The 16,809-nt window shown below is 34.7% G+C and overlaps 1 protein-coding gene across 1 annotated transcript; it reads right to left on the bottom strand.

Annotated features, from left to right (window-relative positions):
• Positions 1–587: 587 nt before the first annotated feature.
• Positions 588–2,329, bottom strand: LOC147632775 (putative xyloglucan 6-xylosyltransferase 1). The gene has a single exon (XM_086806920.1). It carries the CDS (start codon positions 2,019–2,021, stop codon positions 705–707), a length of 1,317 nt encoding a protein of 438 aa, XP_086663046.1. The 5' UTR covers positions 2,022–2,329; the 3' UTR covers positions 588–704.
• Positions 2,330–16,809: the final 14,480 nt, after the last annotated feature.

The raw sequence follows: 16,809 nt of genomic DNA, 5'->3' as shown, positions 1-16,809 counted from the left end.
GCTAGAGCCAGCAATCTACTTTTTTGCCACTTTTATCACAAAGTCGATTGACTCAAGGTATGAATTTTCCATAAACTATTTGAATGATGGCATTTACACATGATCCACAAAATCTAACAATGTTAACATGATTGGCATGTATTTACAATCAACTTTTCTTTTTTGGGGCCAGAGGTATGAATTTTCCATAAACTATTTGAACGATGGCATTTACACATGATCCACAAAATCTAACAATGTTAACATGATTGGCATGTATTTACAATCAACTTTTCTTCTTTGGCGAGAGATTGATCTATAGACGCCTGTAACACAGTATTGTAGGACCTCGGTGGCAACAAATCAATGAATCATCCCCCAAAAAAGGTAGATATTCTTCCACCCCTCCAAAGAATATCATCGCATATCTAAATGGATCTATTGGTAGAACACTAATACTTGAACACTAAGGTAGTGAAAAACATAAAACAAATATCCATTTCATATCAAGATGGATTTATTACTAGAACAGCGACACATGAACATTTATATTGTGAGAAACATAAAACAACTATCCTTAGTGTAAGAAACACGTGATATAATGATGATAACAAATGTATCTAAATGATTATATAAAACTTAATGACAATGTGCCCATGCAACTTTGAGATGCATAACTTAAGAAAAACAAGAAAAGCATTCGTAGGATTTTCAACTTGGATACTCTAAGGGGCTCGTTCCACATCAAGGGTGCTTAGATTGGGATGGCGAAAACCCATGGATTGTAGCACTTGGTTGTCTGCAAAGTTGAGGGCACGCTCCATTTCATGTTCACACTGGTGCTCTTTAAAGGCCAGGTTACGATTGCCGGTGCAAGGCTGGCAACCGGCAAAGTGTGTAACAAAAGAACGTGGGCGACGGACCTCGTTCGAGTGCGCACTGGCTTCCACATTTGGGCGGGCATTGTCCACTCGCTCCTTGGCCTCTATGGCATCCATGCTACCCACCATGTCAAGCCAATAGCCATTGAGGTTGTAGCTTCTCTCAAGCAAAATCTTGTCTCCCCAGAGATCATGCTCCTTAATCATGAAGTAAATAAGGGCAGCTTGATCATCGCCGGGGTAATCGGGCGGGCGGTCGAGAAGAAGGGCGGATTGAAGCTGCCCGGCGAGGTCACGGACAGGCCCTTTAGGTCCCATGGAGGCCCATCTCTCAATGAAACGGATGGTCCACCCACAGTTTCTCACTAGGAAGCTACCTGCGTTGAGGCCCATGACACTCTTCTTGTCATAGACTTCGGTTTCCCACCCATGGACGACCAAGTTGTAATGTCCGTAGGTATGCAAGGGCACCTCAAAATGCATGTCGGTGATGACGACGTCGGAGTCGGCCCACCAGAGCCACTCTGCGTCAGGGTGGGCTTCCATGGCGGCTCTGATCAAGGGCAATTTGGACCAAAAGCTGTCCATCTTCTGGTCCAGGATGGCCAAGTTGTAGAAAATCTGCACATCATGCAATTGGCAATAATCCACCTTGTTTTTGAATGATTTTAGCATAAGATAATCACCCTTCTCACCTCTGCAAGGCTCTGGCTGTGAGCCTGTCAGCATCAAGAGCCTGGGCTTGCCCTCCTCTGTGTAATTCTTCTTGTTTGGATGCCTCTCCAGCCATAGCTGCCTCTCTTTGTCCCAATCTGAAATGGGCCTCCCTAACCTGTAGCTTCGAGGCATGCTTGCATTCTTTGAGAGATCATCAATGGTTGCATTTAATGATGAAGCTTGATTAGCTGTTGCTGCCTCCTTGATGTTGGCTTGATTAGCTGTTGCTTCCTCCTTGATGCTGGCTTGATTAGTTGCTGCGGCCTCCTTGCTGCCTGCTTGCATGTTGGCTTGGACATAATTATTAGTGCTTAATTGTCTGTCATTAAATGCTTTCCATAATCCCACCATTAAGATCAGAGTTACCATAGCTCCTCCCAGCAATGGCACCCACTCATTCGCCTTCTTCTTCATGACCTGCTCCCCTTGCCTTCTAGCTGTCATGGAGCTCACAGAAAGCTCCGCTTCCTGCACAAAAACAAAGCCTCACAGAGCTTCTCCTGCAAGCTAGAGTAATTAAGCTAAACTAGCTGAATTAAGCTAAGCTTTCATCTCCTGCAATGGAGATCAGCTTCTTCAAGCTCTAATTACTGCAAGCTAAGCTACATGGCATGGCTGGCTGGCTGTAAGCTCAGCTGTCATAGAACTAGGCGTCACATATGCTCAAATAAATAATCAAAGCTAACCTGTGGCATGACTAGCTGTAATCTAACTGGTGATGGGCTGCACATTTGTGCTCCAGAGCCCAAATAAACAAAGAGAAAAGCTTCCATCTGGTGGTTTAAGGATTGCTTGGAAAGCAAGCTTTTGCTCACCTTTGATGCAGCAAGAAAGAGAGAAAAAACACTATGACAGCAGTACTACATTAGAAAAAACACTATGGAAGCAAGCAGTACATTTTTTCTGTTTGCCTTTAGTGTGTATAGTATATAGATTGTAAAATCAAGTAAATATTATATAATTAAGGAAGTAAAAGAAAGGTATCAAAAGGTTCTTTTCCTAATTGGATGAGCAATGTGCACCTTGTGTGTATGCATGGTTTGGTTACCAACTCACATAACTCAATCTGTAGTAGTATAATTTTTCCGGCTAAAATTTAAAAAATCCCGGTTGGAATTCGGCAATTTTAAGAGATGGAATTTACATGTGGTAGTTATAAATCTCAGAATTGGTATGGTTTTTAGAGATTTAAAATTTAGAAACCCCGGTTAAATTCGGCATTGTCTTTAATTTTAAGAGATAAAATTTACATGTTCTAGTTATAAGTCCGGATAAAATTTACATGTTTTAGTTATAAATCCGGAATTAGTATGGTTTTTAGAATTAGTATGGTGTTTTTTAAGAGATTTTTAAGCCTAAATCCCCGATAGGTTTTTAGCATGTAATTTGCATGTTGTTAGTAGGTGATATTTTCTGTAACGGCGACTCGTCTCCTAACTGTTTTTTTTTGGGGGAGGAAAATAAGGTTAATTTTAAATAAATGTGCTAATAAGAAGATTATAAATTTATGATTATAAATTGGTCTGAACTTTTGGAATTGATTATTGCACAAATGGAACGAATCATTTTCCAACGTGTGGACAGTTGCGTGGTAAATTGTGCAATGAATGAATTTTAGTACACGTACGTACGACAAGTGTTTTTTTTTAAATTCCTTTAAATTGCAAAAACGGATCCCAACAAGTCTCGTTTTCCTATTTTTTATTATTATTCCAACAGAATATTTTGATTTCCGTGCAAAAAAATGTGTAAAAGTGTCACATCGGGCGGTTGCGCTGTCTCAAAGATGTTCTTCAAGAAGTTAAGGCCGTTTAAACATGCTCCGCGCCGATGATTTTACATCTCCCAAAAGTGATATATATATATATATATATATGTATGTATATATATGTCTTTAGCCCCAAATTTTCATTTGAAGTACTAAGCCCTACCTCGAAGGATCACCCCATAATTTTATTTGAAGGGCTTAGGTACTTACCCCACTTCCCAATTAAACATACCTTGGCCAAAATGATGTTCTCACACAGTGCCCGGCGGTGGATGAGCCGGAGAATCTGCCCTACCTTGGCCAAAACGATGTTCTCACATAGTGCCCGGCGGATGATGGCCGAGAATCTGCCCTAACTTAGCCACATTTCCTAACTAGGTCGAAGCAAAACTGAGCCCAAGCTTCACTAGTCCAACCAATGAGATCTTCCATGTTGCTCATTACCGCTTTTCCTACATTTTCACCTGAATGACGCCTGGGAAAAGTTCCACTAATCTCAATTGGTTTGGCACAGTTCCATGGAAGTCTCTAATGTGCCGTTTGTGAAGGCCTAATTAGAGTTGAAGTCTCTATTGTGCCTGTGTGAGGGCCTTGTTAGAGTTGTGCCCTACCTAGGGTCTACAGGGCAACTAGGGGATAAAGTAACTATGATTAGAGTCTTCCTTGCTTTTTTATCATGTCTGCCCTTTGAACCTCGACTAAAGCTATGACAAGGTAGTTCATAGTTGCTTTTTCATGGGTGTCACACCCTTTTTGAGCATTTTGGTTGTAAATTACTTGCAAATTTTTAAAATGCCCGTCAAAAATTACACTAAAATGCAAAAAAAAACTTGCAAAACTCATCAATTTTGAAGGACAAAGGTGCTCGTTAAAAATTAAGCATATAAGGTATTACACTATTTTCATTGTAGCAAGCCCCCTTTCCTTAAATATCGTTGACAGCCTCGAATGACGAAATCTTCATGATTTTTCTCATTGTACAACTAAACATTCACTGCTCTCTCCAAACCTTGACATGTGACCTCCTCCTCTTGTTGCCCTCCTCCCCCCAATATCTCTCGAGGATGAGGCTCCTACTTCAACCTTGCATTTCATTGTAAAGAGTATGGAAGGGCATACTACTATTTTTTTCCCCCAAACTATGCCCTTCTTTTGAAGGGTAATTTTTATTCTACCCTTCTTGTGAAGAATACTGCCTTCAACTTCTAGCACTATTTTTATTCTACCCTTCAAATTGACAGGTACTACCTTCAAATTCTAGCACTATTTTGACATGTATTGTTTTGAACATTTTTAAACCTTTTTTCCACATTTTCTATTATTAAAAAAAAACTATAAAAATTTATGTTAAATTCCTTAAAAGCACATATATTTCTCACTTAAAAAATTAGAATTGGCTGGCAAGGTTGACCATAAGAAAACAACCTAGTCACATCATTCCCTTACTTTTCAACAAGTGCACAAGTGACCCAAAGGTTTTTTTAACCTCACCTTCAATCCTTAATATTTATTGTCTACCTTTAATTTATAAAGCTTACTCAAGCAAGCTTCTCTTTCTACCATAATACTAGCCTCACTAACTACTCTCCCATGCGCACACACTTGTTACCTTGCTTTAATCTTCTTTAATCCATTATATTAAATCCTTGGTCACCTTAGTCTATGAGGTAACACTCAACTTCTCATCAAATAATGTAGTTTCTAAATAGCTCGTAGGCCACTCTTGACCTACACAAAAGTAGGCATACACCAAACACTCATACGTACGCATAAACTTATTATCTTTCTCTATTAGAAAGGTCTTACTTTCTTAATAAAAAGTACATATATATATAGTTCCTATATCTTCTTCTAAAAAGGCCTTACTAACTCAGATGTAGTTCCTATATCTTCTTCTAAAAAGGCCCAAAGAAGATTGTTGTTATTATGTATTCCAAGCTATGTACATCAAGAGATCAAAAGGTATGATGCCATCAATAACATTGACAAAGAGTGTTCCTTTGTGAAGGGCCTTCCAAAAGCGGTAACTTTTCCAAAAGGAAAGCAACTCTTACTAGACATATTTAAATCAAAATGTGCTTCTAAAAAGGAAAAACGGTAAACTTGCTAGAAAAAGAAGCAAGTCTTACTAGTAAGAGAAGAACTCTTACTATAGACACATGCAAAATGTGCTTTTAAAAAGGGAAAATGGTAGTCTTAAGGCCTTTGAACAGATAAAATGTTTTAAAAGAGTGAGTTTCTAAGTATAAAGTCTACCTAAATACTACTTTAACAGAAGTAAGTACTTAATTTGTGATGGGAAGGATCCTCTATTGAAATAATTTTAGGGTCAAACTTTCAAAATGTTGGCTTTCATTTACATTTATTTCTTTTTTCTTCTTGAAAGAGGACAACATTTGGTTTTGTCTGACATCCTAACAATAGCAAATACTCTCTATTTAGGTTTACCTAAATGTCTCAAAAGTAGGAGAATGTAATTGTTGGTAATTTAAAAAAGCACTTTAGTATACTATATTAGATCAAACTATGGCACGTAATCATTGGATGTATATGAAGTGCAATAGAAACAAGAGAAAATTCTTAATATATCACACAACCTCACTGGCTAGATAGCTTTATTTATTGTACAACATGAATAAGCAACTGAGTTGTAATAAAGATGGTGGAAATGCCTTCTCCAAATGATACAATGCTAATTTTGCCTCCTCATTAGCTCATCCTGCTTTTATGGACATGATTTTATGCATTTTGGCTACCCTTTTAGAAAGAAGGCTTAGGCATTAAAAGAAAAAAAGAATGGCCTAATCAATGAGAGAGATGGTACTCTAGATCCATGTCACATGGATCTTTTTGTCATATCATTGCCCAAATCTCTTAGGATAATATAAAAATAGAGCCCATAACTTTAAAAAATATAGAAATGTCAGATGTTCTTATGGTTCTCACCATAAGCTATTCTTTCATGTCAGATGTACCTTCTGTTCAGCACATGGAAGTTTGAAAAATGAATTTCCTTTTTTACCTTTTTATATGTTTAACTTTCTACTTTCCCTCCTTTTACATTTCACTACCTTTTCATTTTCCCCTTTTTTTAATGAAATTCAATTTTGTCATATCCTATGCAACTCTCGTGCTTTCTTCATAAAATTTAATGGGTAGCTTGTTCTCCACCATAGCTATCTTCTCATAAAATTTCATTTCATTTGGATAAAACCTCAGTGAGTTATGCTTGTTTTCTCTAATGGTAGCTAAATTCTTCTCTTTTTTTTTTTCTATAGATAGATTCAGGTACACTATAGCTATCTTGATCTGAAGTGGCATCCTATGTGGAGAAAGTCATGTGAGTAACGATCATTTACATCTCATTTCATTAATTTAGGATTTGTTGTGATGTGAGCTCTAATATATATTGTTTCTGTTTATTTTCATAGGAGCAAGGTTGTGTTAATATCAAAGCAGTATGTAGTAGAAGGTAATATTTCTTATTGTTTTAATCTTTATTTGTTGCTTACAGTCTTTATTTCTTACTGCTATAACACATATATTTATTAATCATGCAGTCTAACTTTGTTATTTTGGTTATTTATTTTTATTATAGATGTCTTCAAAGAAGGAGGAATATCAATAATATTAGTGGAGGTGTTAAATAGGACAGATGATGAAGGTAGCTCGATCCTTAATCAATACAGTAAGGTAAATTAGATTTTATGTGACCAAGTACTTATGGGAGCTTCAAGATCAAGCTCAAAGATGTAATAGAACCCAATAAATAATGGAAGGGTAGCCTATCATGGAGTTCACGAGACTCACCAATGGTATGAGTACAATAACAAAGGCTTTCATTCGGCATGTGTATATGCATAAAGAGATTCAAATGCATCATGATAACTTCAATGCAAGACATAAGCCTAATAGTAAGTTTATATCTTTGTTCTTTGTGTTCTTATGCTTTGAGTCCATGGTTATTAGATAGAGTTTTAATATAAGTATATTTGTTTCTTGTAGCTTTATATCCATCTACTCTACATGAATGGCATAATGTAGAGTATTTAAATAGAAAGCAAAATGTTTTCCTGTTGGCTACATACCTCTATGGTTGATGGGAACGCTTGTGACACCATTATACAACCTACATTACATGGGTGATTTTCATATATTCCACATGGATAGTATATGCATGATTAGTACTAACTTGTATTATTGGGCCTAACTATTTGTGTTTGTTTTACAGGATTATTTGCATGTGTCATAAGTTTTGTGTTATATTTGTGTTTGTCACGTAGGATTATTTGCATATGTCGTAAAAGTTATGTTGCTAACATTATTGTTTATTATGACTAGGTGTACGAGTAGTGATTATTCGCATGGTTATAGTGTGTCTCCCATCGATGCTAGTGCATGGTTATAGTGTGTCTCCCATGGATGATGATTTATGTGCGATCAAGTTAGTCTCCCGGAATTATGGTATATGTGTGTGTCGCATTACTCTATTTATTTTGAGTGATTCATACCATAATTTTGATTATTTTGGACTGTGGACTTGTGCCCAATATTATTTCACATGTGCTAGCAGTGTATAGATGACCTAGCCATATTAGTTTATTAGTTGCACTAAGTCTTATGGTTAGTCCATTTATTCTTGTGTAAAAAAAACCACTTTTTGAAAAGCTTTGCTATTTTTTCCAATACATTATTAAAATAATCTCGTAAGGAAGGAGTAGCCACTTACGTAGAGGGGGAGATTCAACCTAATGCTTCTCTTATAGTTATTTTTATTATTTCTATGCTTTTGTCAAGAGAAGGGTGAGTACTTTGTGTAGGGTCTCTTTGACTAGCAAAAGATTCAAGGAATACAAATTCAAAGGCTTGGAAACAAGGAATGGACCATTAGGTAAAGAGAAGAGAAGTGGGCAATAAACAAAAGCAAAATCACAAGTCTCTGCGCAAGGAGAAACAAGTAAAAGTAATGTGCCTTGCTTCTTGAGATTTAAGCATTTAAAAAACTACATCTCACTCAAATCAAACTCCACAGATGGATTTCTCATTCCCAAAAACCCCTAAATAAACCTTCACATACATGCAATTATGAGGAATATATATTTTTGCAAAATCGACGCAGTGTGACTGGAAGCAATTCGTGAAGAAGAATACATTTTTCTTCATGATAAATTGCGAAAGTTACAAAAGCTTCTATACTTTGGGCATTCAAATCAACGAAAGTGACCATTCACACTCTTCTTCATGTCTATTCAGTTCTACAAATCAAATTTGGTTTTTTCCAAATAGGAGGGTGTTCTTGCACACAGAGTCCCGACAACCCATAAAATTCAACAAAATTAATTCCAAAACGTAGCTCTTACAGAGTTCTCCTTGCCCCGTCAAATTTTGAAGGAAACTATCCTACATCATTTGTAAGAGTTTTCAAGCTTTCCAAACTTGATTTCACCTGGATTACTTCAACAAAAAGTTATTTTTCCCATTTCTCTTCTGTTCACGAACAAGAGTAAATTTGACTCACTTGTGATTAATTCAACTTGAAGCAGAGCGACAAAAATAACAAATAAGTTTATTTATTTTATTCATCTTGATTTTACATTTTCTCTTTATTTCTTTTTTTTCCATTCTGGCTCTACCAATTCTCAACCCCGTACTATTCAAGAACAACTCGTGGCACTTCAAACTCAAATATCCATAGAAAGGGAGATGAGAAGGGAATTAGAGAACTGCTTAATCAATAGAGAAAGAGGGGTAGAAGTGAAAATCCCATAGATTCTAAAGATGATCAAATTCGGAGAACCGTTGAGGCTACCCCCTCAAAGCTCAAACTTCTAGAAAGGAATCCTGCATTAGCCGAAAATCTTTTCAATTTAAGAATTTTGATGAGAGAAAGGATGTATGCACTATACTGTCTTGAGTGAGCCAACTTGATGATTATTTCCCGAGAGAGAAATTTTTTGAGAAAGACAAAATCAAGTGTGCATGATTTAATCATTTAATTAATAATGTAACATTATGGTGGAATGCTACTAAGAAGGACCATCTTAGACCCAAAACTTGAAAGTCATTTCAAAATCTCATTAAAAAGAGTTTCTTACCACCATAGCACAAGACTAGGGCTAATCACTAGTGGGATAACCTTCAACAATTAGAGAAGGAGATAGTTCAGATGTACTTAGATAAAATTTGGCAAACCCTTATCCAACTTCAAGCCATAGAAAAGGTGTTTGAAAAGAACCAAAAGATGAAGTTTATATAACAAGACTCAAGACTACCCTTCAAGCCAAAGTGAACATGTTCTTCTCAGACTTATACTATTTCCTTAGCTTTGAATTGTGAGAAGAAGAATGGTATTCCTAAGGTTACATCTTATGATGCTTGTACTTCTAACTATCAAAAGAATGGTTCTTTTTCTAAAAGATTTAATAAGCCTCACTTCAACAAAGTTCCTAACAGTAACAATAATCAGGATGGCAGAGTAAGAAGAATGAAGCCTTAACTCTGACCAACAAAGATGATGTTAGAGCTAGACCTATTCATTGCTATAGGTGTAACCAAAGGGGGCATATTGCTCCTGATTGTCGGGAGAAGAATAACAATAATCAAGATGGCAGAGTAAGAAGAATGAAGCCTTAACTCTGACCAACAAAGATGATGCTAGAGCTAGACCTATTCATTGCTATAGGTGTAACCAAAGGGGGCATATTGCTCCTGATTGTCGGGAGAAGAACGCGCCTCTCTCCACTGCCAAGGTGAACATGATCGAAGATGAAGAATTGGATAACGATGACTATCTTCCCAAGTAAGAGGATAATTCTGAAGATAATCTTTCTAATATAGAAGATAAGTTGAAATTTCATAATCTTTTGAAGATGAATGGTAAATTAAAAGGAAGGGAAGTGCTTGTACTTCATGATGATGGTAGCACATGTTTTCATTTCTAAAAAGTTACTAGTAAGAGAGCTTAATTTGAATGTCACACCATCATAATATAAAGTTAAAGCTACTTTCACTAACACAAAGTATAACTGCACTAAGGAAATACAAGGTCTTTTCTTGTCTATTGCATCTTATGAAGAAAAGAGAAACTTTTTGGTTTGTGCCATTGTAAGGAGTTGATGTTATTTTAGGCATGCTAGTTCTCAAATTGATTATGATTCTCACTCATTGTAAGTTTTTCATGAAGGAAAACAATTATGTCTTAAGGGATTGTTGAAAGGAGAGAGTACGCCATTACTTAGCCATATACAGGCTAAGCAAGCTTTGAGGAAGAGGGAAACAACTTGCTTAGTCTTGGTTAATAAGCTTATGGATTTTGAACCTACTCCCAATGAACCCTCACATCAATCTTTCTTTCACAATTCTTAGATTGTTTCTTGAATGACCTTCCTCCTAGACTATCTAGTTCTAGACTTGAGGATCATAAAATTTATCCTATTCTTAGTAGTATGCCGCCCTTTAGAGCTCCTTACACGGTAAATAAAATTGATAAAAGAGATATTCAAGCTCAAATAGAGAATATTTTAGCTAGAAAACTCATTAGAACTAGTAGCTCATCATACGGAGCACCTGCATTTTTAGTCAAAAGAAGAATGGTACCTATCGTCGTATGTGTGTAGACTACCAAGCTCTTAACAAGATCATTGTGAAGAATAGATATCCAATCCCTAGAGTTGATGAATTGTTATATAGGATAAAAGGTGCTAAGATTTTTATTAAGTTTGACCTTATATTTGGCTACCACCATGCGGGAATGGTGGAAGAGGATGCATACAAAATTTCTTTCAATAATGGACAGGTCATATTATGAGTTTTTATTGATGCCCTTTGGACTCACTAATGCTCCAACATTTAGTACTATGATAAACCATATCTTCCTCAAACATCAAAACTTTGTGGTTGTTTTCTTTGATGACATTTTAGTTTTTAGCAAAGACGTAGAAGAACATAAGAAACACCTAACAATAGTACTTAATCTTTTGAAGAAGAATGAACTCTATCTCGATCCCAATATGAGTAGTTTTTCTAATCATCAGAGATTTGACCTCAGCCACATAGTTTCAGTTTGAAGGAATCCATGTTGACCCAACGAAGATAGAAAGCATAGTTGTGTGGCCTAGAGCTAAAGACATTCATGAAATACGGTCATTTCTAGGATTGCATAGCTACTATAGGAGATTTGTAAGGAATGTTTCTTATCAAGCACATTACCTCACATAACTCCTAATGAAAGCTAAAAACTTTCGATTAAGTGAAAAACAAGAAAAATATTTTCAAGCTTTGAAAGAAGATCTTACTCGACCATTCTTTCACTAGATACTTTTAAAGCATCCATGAAAAAGTTAGGCAAGCTATACAAAAGGCACAAGAAAAATACACAAAACAAGCAAACAAAAAGCATTAAAAATGATTTTTCATGTTGGTGATTTTTTTTTTTGTTGAGAATTAAGCCTAGTTATAACATTAGCTCCTAGATTGTATGGACCATTCAAAGTTATTGTTGAAAAGGTCAATGATCTTGCATATAGGCTACAACTATCTTCTCCTTGGAGAATTTCTATTTCTTTTCATATTAGTTTGCTAAGTCCATTTAGAGGACCAATCCCTACCCATCTTTTCATGAAGAGGCACCCCAACTAGTTGATAAAGAAGAAGAGCTAGTACTTAATGTAATTGTGGAGATCACCAACACACTACTACACACACTGGCAACAGTTACACCAAGTACCTTTACCTGATCGCTTCTTTCATAATTACCTAGATCTCATTTGTTTATACAACCAAACATTAGGAAAAATTCGAGCTCCAAATGGGGCCTTTAAGGGCTTTCTCTCTCTTCCTAGAATCTAGGAAAAGTGCGAAAATAATATTATTATATTGGGTTTCTCTCTCTTCCTTTTGAATCTAAATTCACCTTTTTCCATATTTTCTAAAGATATTCAATGCTTATTTTATTCTAATGTGCTTAAATTCTACGTAACTTCAACCACTATGAGTGAAAATTCATAAATGGGAAAAGCTAGTACCTTATAAACTAAGAAAAGAAGTACGAGAATATTTCTAACATATGTGACTATGTAACTATATTTCTTGCATAAGTACAATGTGGAATTCAAAGATGTTAATTGGAAAAAGTAGAGAACTCGAATATATCTTGAAGCAAACTTAGTATTTTGAAAAGGTATTTTTCTAGAGCGTATAAACACGCTTAAGTTCTATTCTAATGCATTTTCATGAAGTTATGGTGATTGTTCATTGGGCGAGTTTTCCTCATTCAATAGCCACTCTTCCCTATTTAAATTTCCCTCCATTCAAATCTTCAATCTCTCAAGCAAGCCTCTAAGCTTTCACTTGAATCTCCTCTTTTCTTATATACTATTTATGCATGGACAAAAATGAAGAGAGATTTGACTTTTTGGTGCCATCATGTGGAACTAAAAAGTCATATTTTCCTTCATTGATTTTCTATACCCAATTCTTTACTGCTAGGAAGTGTTTTTGCATCAAGATGGGCATCAAGAAGTGTTGGTACAGTGCTCAATGGAGGTATGGAATGTTAAAGGGCATTAATTTTATGTTATTTGAAATTCAAGTGTTTGAAATTAACGACGATAATGTTTTAATTCACTTATATTTTTGCAAAGAAAGGAGTTAATTATAATTTCAGTATTGTTTTATGGTATGTAGAACATCAAAAATGATTCTAAGAAGTGATTGATACATGTGGACCGAGATGATGAGTATGCTCCTCTCTAATATAAGAGAATAGAGGCTTCTAGGCTCAACCCTTATGTAATGCAACAAGCCACGGGAATTAGGGAGAAAGCATGTTGATATATGGGTGGAAGGATCAATTTACCCACCTAATCCCTCAACCCAACAACCACCTAAATTTTCAGGCCGCCTCACATATTTGGTCAAATATGTTCGTGAAGGAAATGCTTGCTTGCTTGGTTACACAACAAGGCTTGCTAGTCAAGTGTAAAGTGTTTAGATATCGTCACAAAGGATGCTGATGATAAATGAAGCTCAGATCAAGTAGTTAAATGATCGGCTATCTAACAAGGAGAGTGAATACAATGAGTTGGTAGAAGTTGTTCATGCTCAGAATTTGCAGAACCATGAATTAGAACAAAAAGTAAAGGATCTAGAGGCAAAGAATAGAAAATTAGAAGTGTTATTAGAGAAGACATTCAAACATGGGCCCACCTCTAATTTGGATGCACGTGAACGATTAAGGGAACAAAGACCACTTATTGAATTGTCAAAAAATAGTGGGAACTACAAACGGCATATACATGCTGAGACTGAGAAGTTGAAGTACCTTAAACAAGACAATGGAGCACTCTCATAAGTCTTGTCAAGACAATTGGTAAAGTCTACACTTACATATTCAAAGTTCAGAAAAATTAGTGATGATCTTGTGCATTCATGATTGCAAGATTTGAAGATTGCATTTACTTAATTGAAGCTCAAGGTATTTGTGACAAAGTTGGTTTAAGTAGAGAATCCTATGCAATGATCTACAAATAAATGGATGCAGGTTTTAAGTTTGTGTTACAAAATAAAAGGGTAACTCCGCCCTTGTCATGTCCTTTTAGTGTTAGAAAAGCAAGGAAACAATTGAATAACAATGTCCTTAAACTCATTGGTGAGCCTAAACATATAGTTCACTCGCATGTATTCAAGAATTTTTCTAAAGAAGTGACCTTCGATCTGAATCTAAACAATAATTATGTCTTGGATGTGTGTAAATTGCAAGCTACAATGGTGAAGTTCTATGATGTGTTTGTTAAAGAATGTGGTGGCACACTCAAATTTGTACTAAAACTTGATGAGAGTGAAATTGTGAAGAATCAAAGGATAGAAAGAGAAAGTTTGACATCGATGAACATGGAATTGGATCCTTCCATAAATCCAGGTGATCCTCGGTACTTCAGTGTTCAATCTAAAAATGAAATTTGGTGGCTTGCAACATTTGAGCTTCCAAAAGAGGATCATAGGATCTTAAAGATGTTTTTCAATCTAACAGAGATTCCTACTGTGGTTCAACATTAAAAACCAAGTGAAATTCTACATGTGAATGGTTTTGGAGACTATTGAGTGGAATGGTGTCTTAAAGGTGAATTAAAGACACTAAAGTGCATGTTCACTAAAGTGCATGTTTGGTGTCTTGAATGCTGCAAATGCAGAGTTCACTTGTTTATATTGCATGTGCTCAAGGAAAAAGGATAAGAATGTAAAAAGGCATGGAATATGCATACTGGGAAGGATGGTGCACCAACTCTTGATCAATTTGTATGGGATGGAAGAACAATAGTTAGGGTGGATCCAAAGTGGGACCCTATACTTGACATTCAACCTGTTACCAAGGTCTAAAGACCTGGTCACCAAACTCATGTCGGTAGAAGTCCTTTCTAGATTGGATCTTTTTGAGTGTGCGTCGGAATGCTAAGTGGGATCTCCATAATCTTGTATCCACCATGTCTTCGAATGTTATGAAAAGATGCAGGGGAGAAGAGAGCTTGAGCTCTTGCAAGCACACACACACTCACAAAACCCAAAAAGAGAACACACAAGGTGAGAGGCTGAAAATCTTCTTCTTCTTCACACAACACTCAACACACCAAACATTATTTCATAAGTATTTCCATTCTCTTTTAATCACATCTTTTTCTATCTCATCACTTATTTCCTCATTTATCTTCATCAGATCTCATCCACTTGCATCTATCCATATATCTCATCCACTTGCATCTATCCATTTATCTTCATCAGATCTCATCCACTTGCATCTATCCATATATCTCATCACTTCACATTTATTAACATCTATCAATTTTACATCGCATCTTATCACATGCATTTCACATCACATCTCATTCATTCACATCTCGATTCACAAGCTGACACATTCATTCACGTCCCTCATCATTCATTCATATCCCGATTCACATGCTATCACATTCATTCACATCCTATATCATTCTCATCTATCTGATTCATATCACATATCATCACATTTATTTATCTCTCATTCTCATTGCTTCTATTCTCATCACATCCATTTATAGAATGTAAGAGAATTCTTATTTTTGATATAAAGATTCTTTACACATCTATTTATGCATAAGAACAACTTCAGTGGAAATAACAATTTTATAAAAATCTGTTTATGCATCTAATTATGCATAAATTTAATTTAAAAGAGAATAACACTTTCGAATTAAAAATAAATTTCTTTATGCATCTTTCTATGCATAAAATAAAAATTGATGAGAATAACTCTTTTGAAATAAAAATAAATTACTTTATGCATCTTTCTATGCATAAAATCAAAATTGGTGAGAATAACTCTTTTGAAATCAAAATAAATTCTTTATGCATTTATTTATGCATCAAATCAAAATTGATGAAAATAACTCTTTTGAAATAAAAATAAATTTCTTTATGCATCTTTTTATGCATAAAATCAAAATTGATGAAAATAACTCTTTTGACATAAAAATAATTTTCCTTATGCACCTTTCCATGCATAAAATCAAAATTGATGAAAATAACTGTTTTGAAATAAAAATAAATTTTTTTATGCATCTTTTCTATGCATAAAATCAAAATTGATGAAAATAACTCTTTTGAAATAAAAATAAATTTCTTTATGCATCTTTCTACGCATAAAATCAAAATTGATGAGAATATCTTTTTTGAAATAAAAATAAATTCTTTATGCATCTTTTCTATGCATAAAATCAAAATTGATGAAAATAACTCTTTTGAAATAAAAATAAATTTCTTTATGCACCTTTCTATGCATAAAATCAAAATTGATGAAAATAACACTTTTGAAATAAAAATAAATTTCTTTATGCATCTTTCTATGCATAAAATCAAAATTGATGAAAATAACTCTTTTGAAAAAAAAATCTTTATGCATCTTTCTATGCATAGAATCAAAATTGATGAGAATAACTCTTTTGAAATAAAAATAAATTCTTTATGCATTTATTTATGCATAAAATCAAAATTGACGAAAATGACTCTTTTGAAATAAAAATAAATTTCTTTATGCACCTTTCTATGCATAAAATCAAAATTGATGAAAATAACTCTTTTGAAATAAAAATAATTTTCTTTATGCATCTTTCTATGCATAAAATCAAAATTGATGAAAATAACTCTTTTGAAATAAAAATAAATTTCTTTATGCACCTTTCCATGCATAAAATCAAAATTGATGAAAATAACTCTTTTGAAATAAAAAAAAGTTGTTTATGTATCTTTTCTATTCATAAAATCAAAATTAAACTTTTAGAATACACAATTGGTGGGGATTACTCTTTTTGGATGATAAAAGATAAAACTTATTTCACCAAATTTTAGAAAATTTTGCCATAACCTCCTTTGTATGGCTGATCATTTTTTAATTTTTTCTAACTTAAAATTATTTAAAAATTATCTCCAATTGAT

The sequence above is a fragment of the Cibotium barometz genome, chromosome 13 (assembly GCF_041138505.1).
Source record: "Cibotium barometz isolate CiBa-2024 chromosome 13, ASM4113850v1, whole genome shotgun sequence".
Lineage (NCBI taxonomy): Eukaryota > Viridiplantae > Streptophyta > Polypodiopsida > Cyatheales > Cibotiaceae > Cibotium > Cibotium barometz.
The sequence above is the reverse complement of the archived record's forward strand: the minus strand, read 5'-3'. Positions and strand labels throughout refer to the sequence as shown.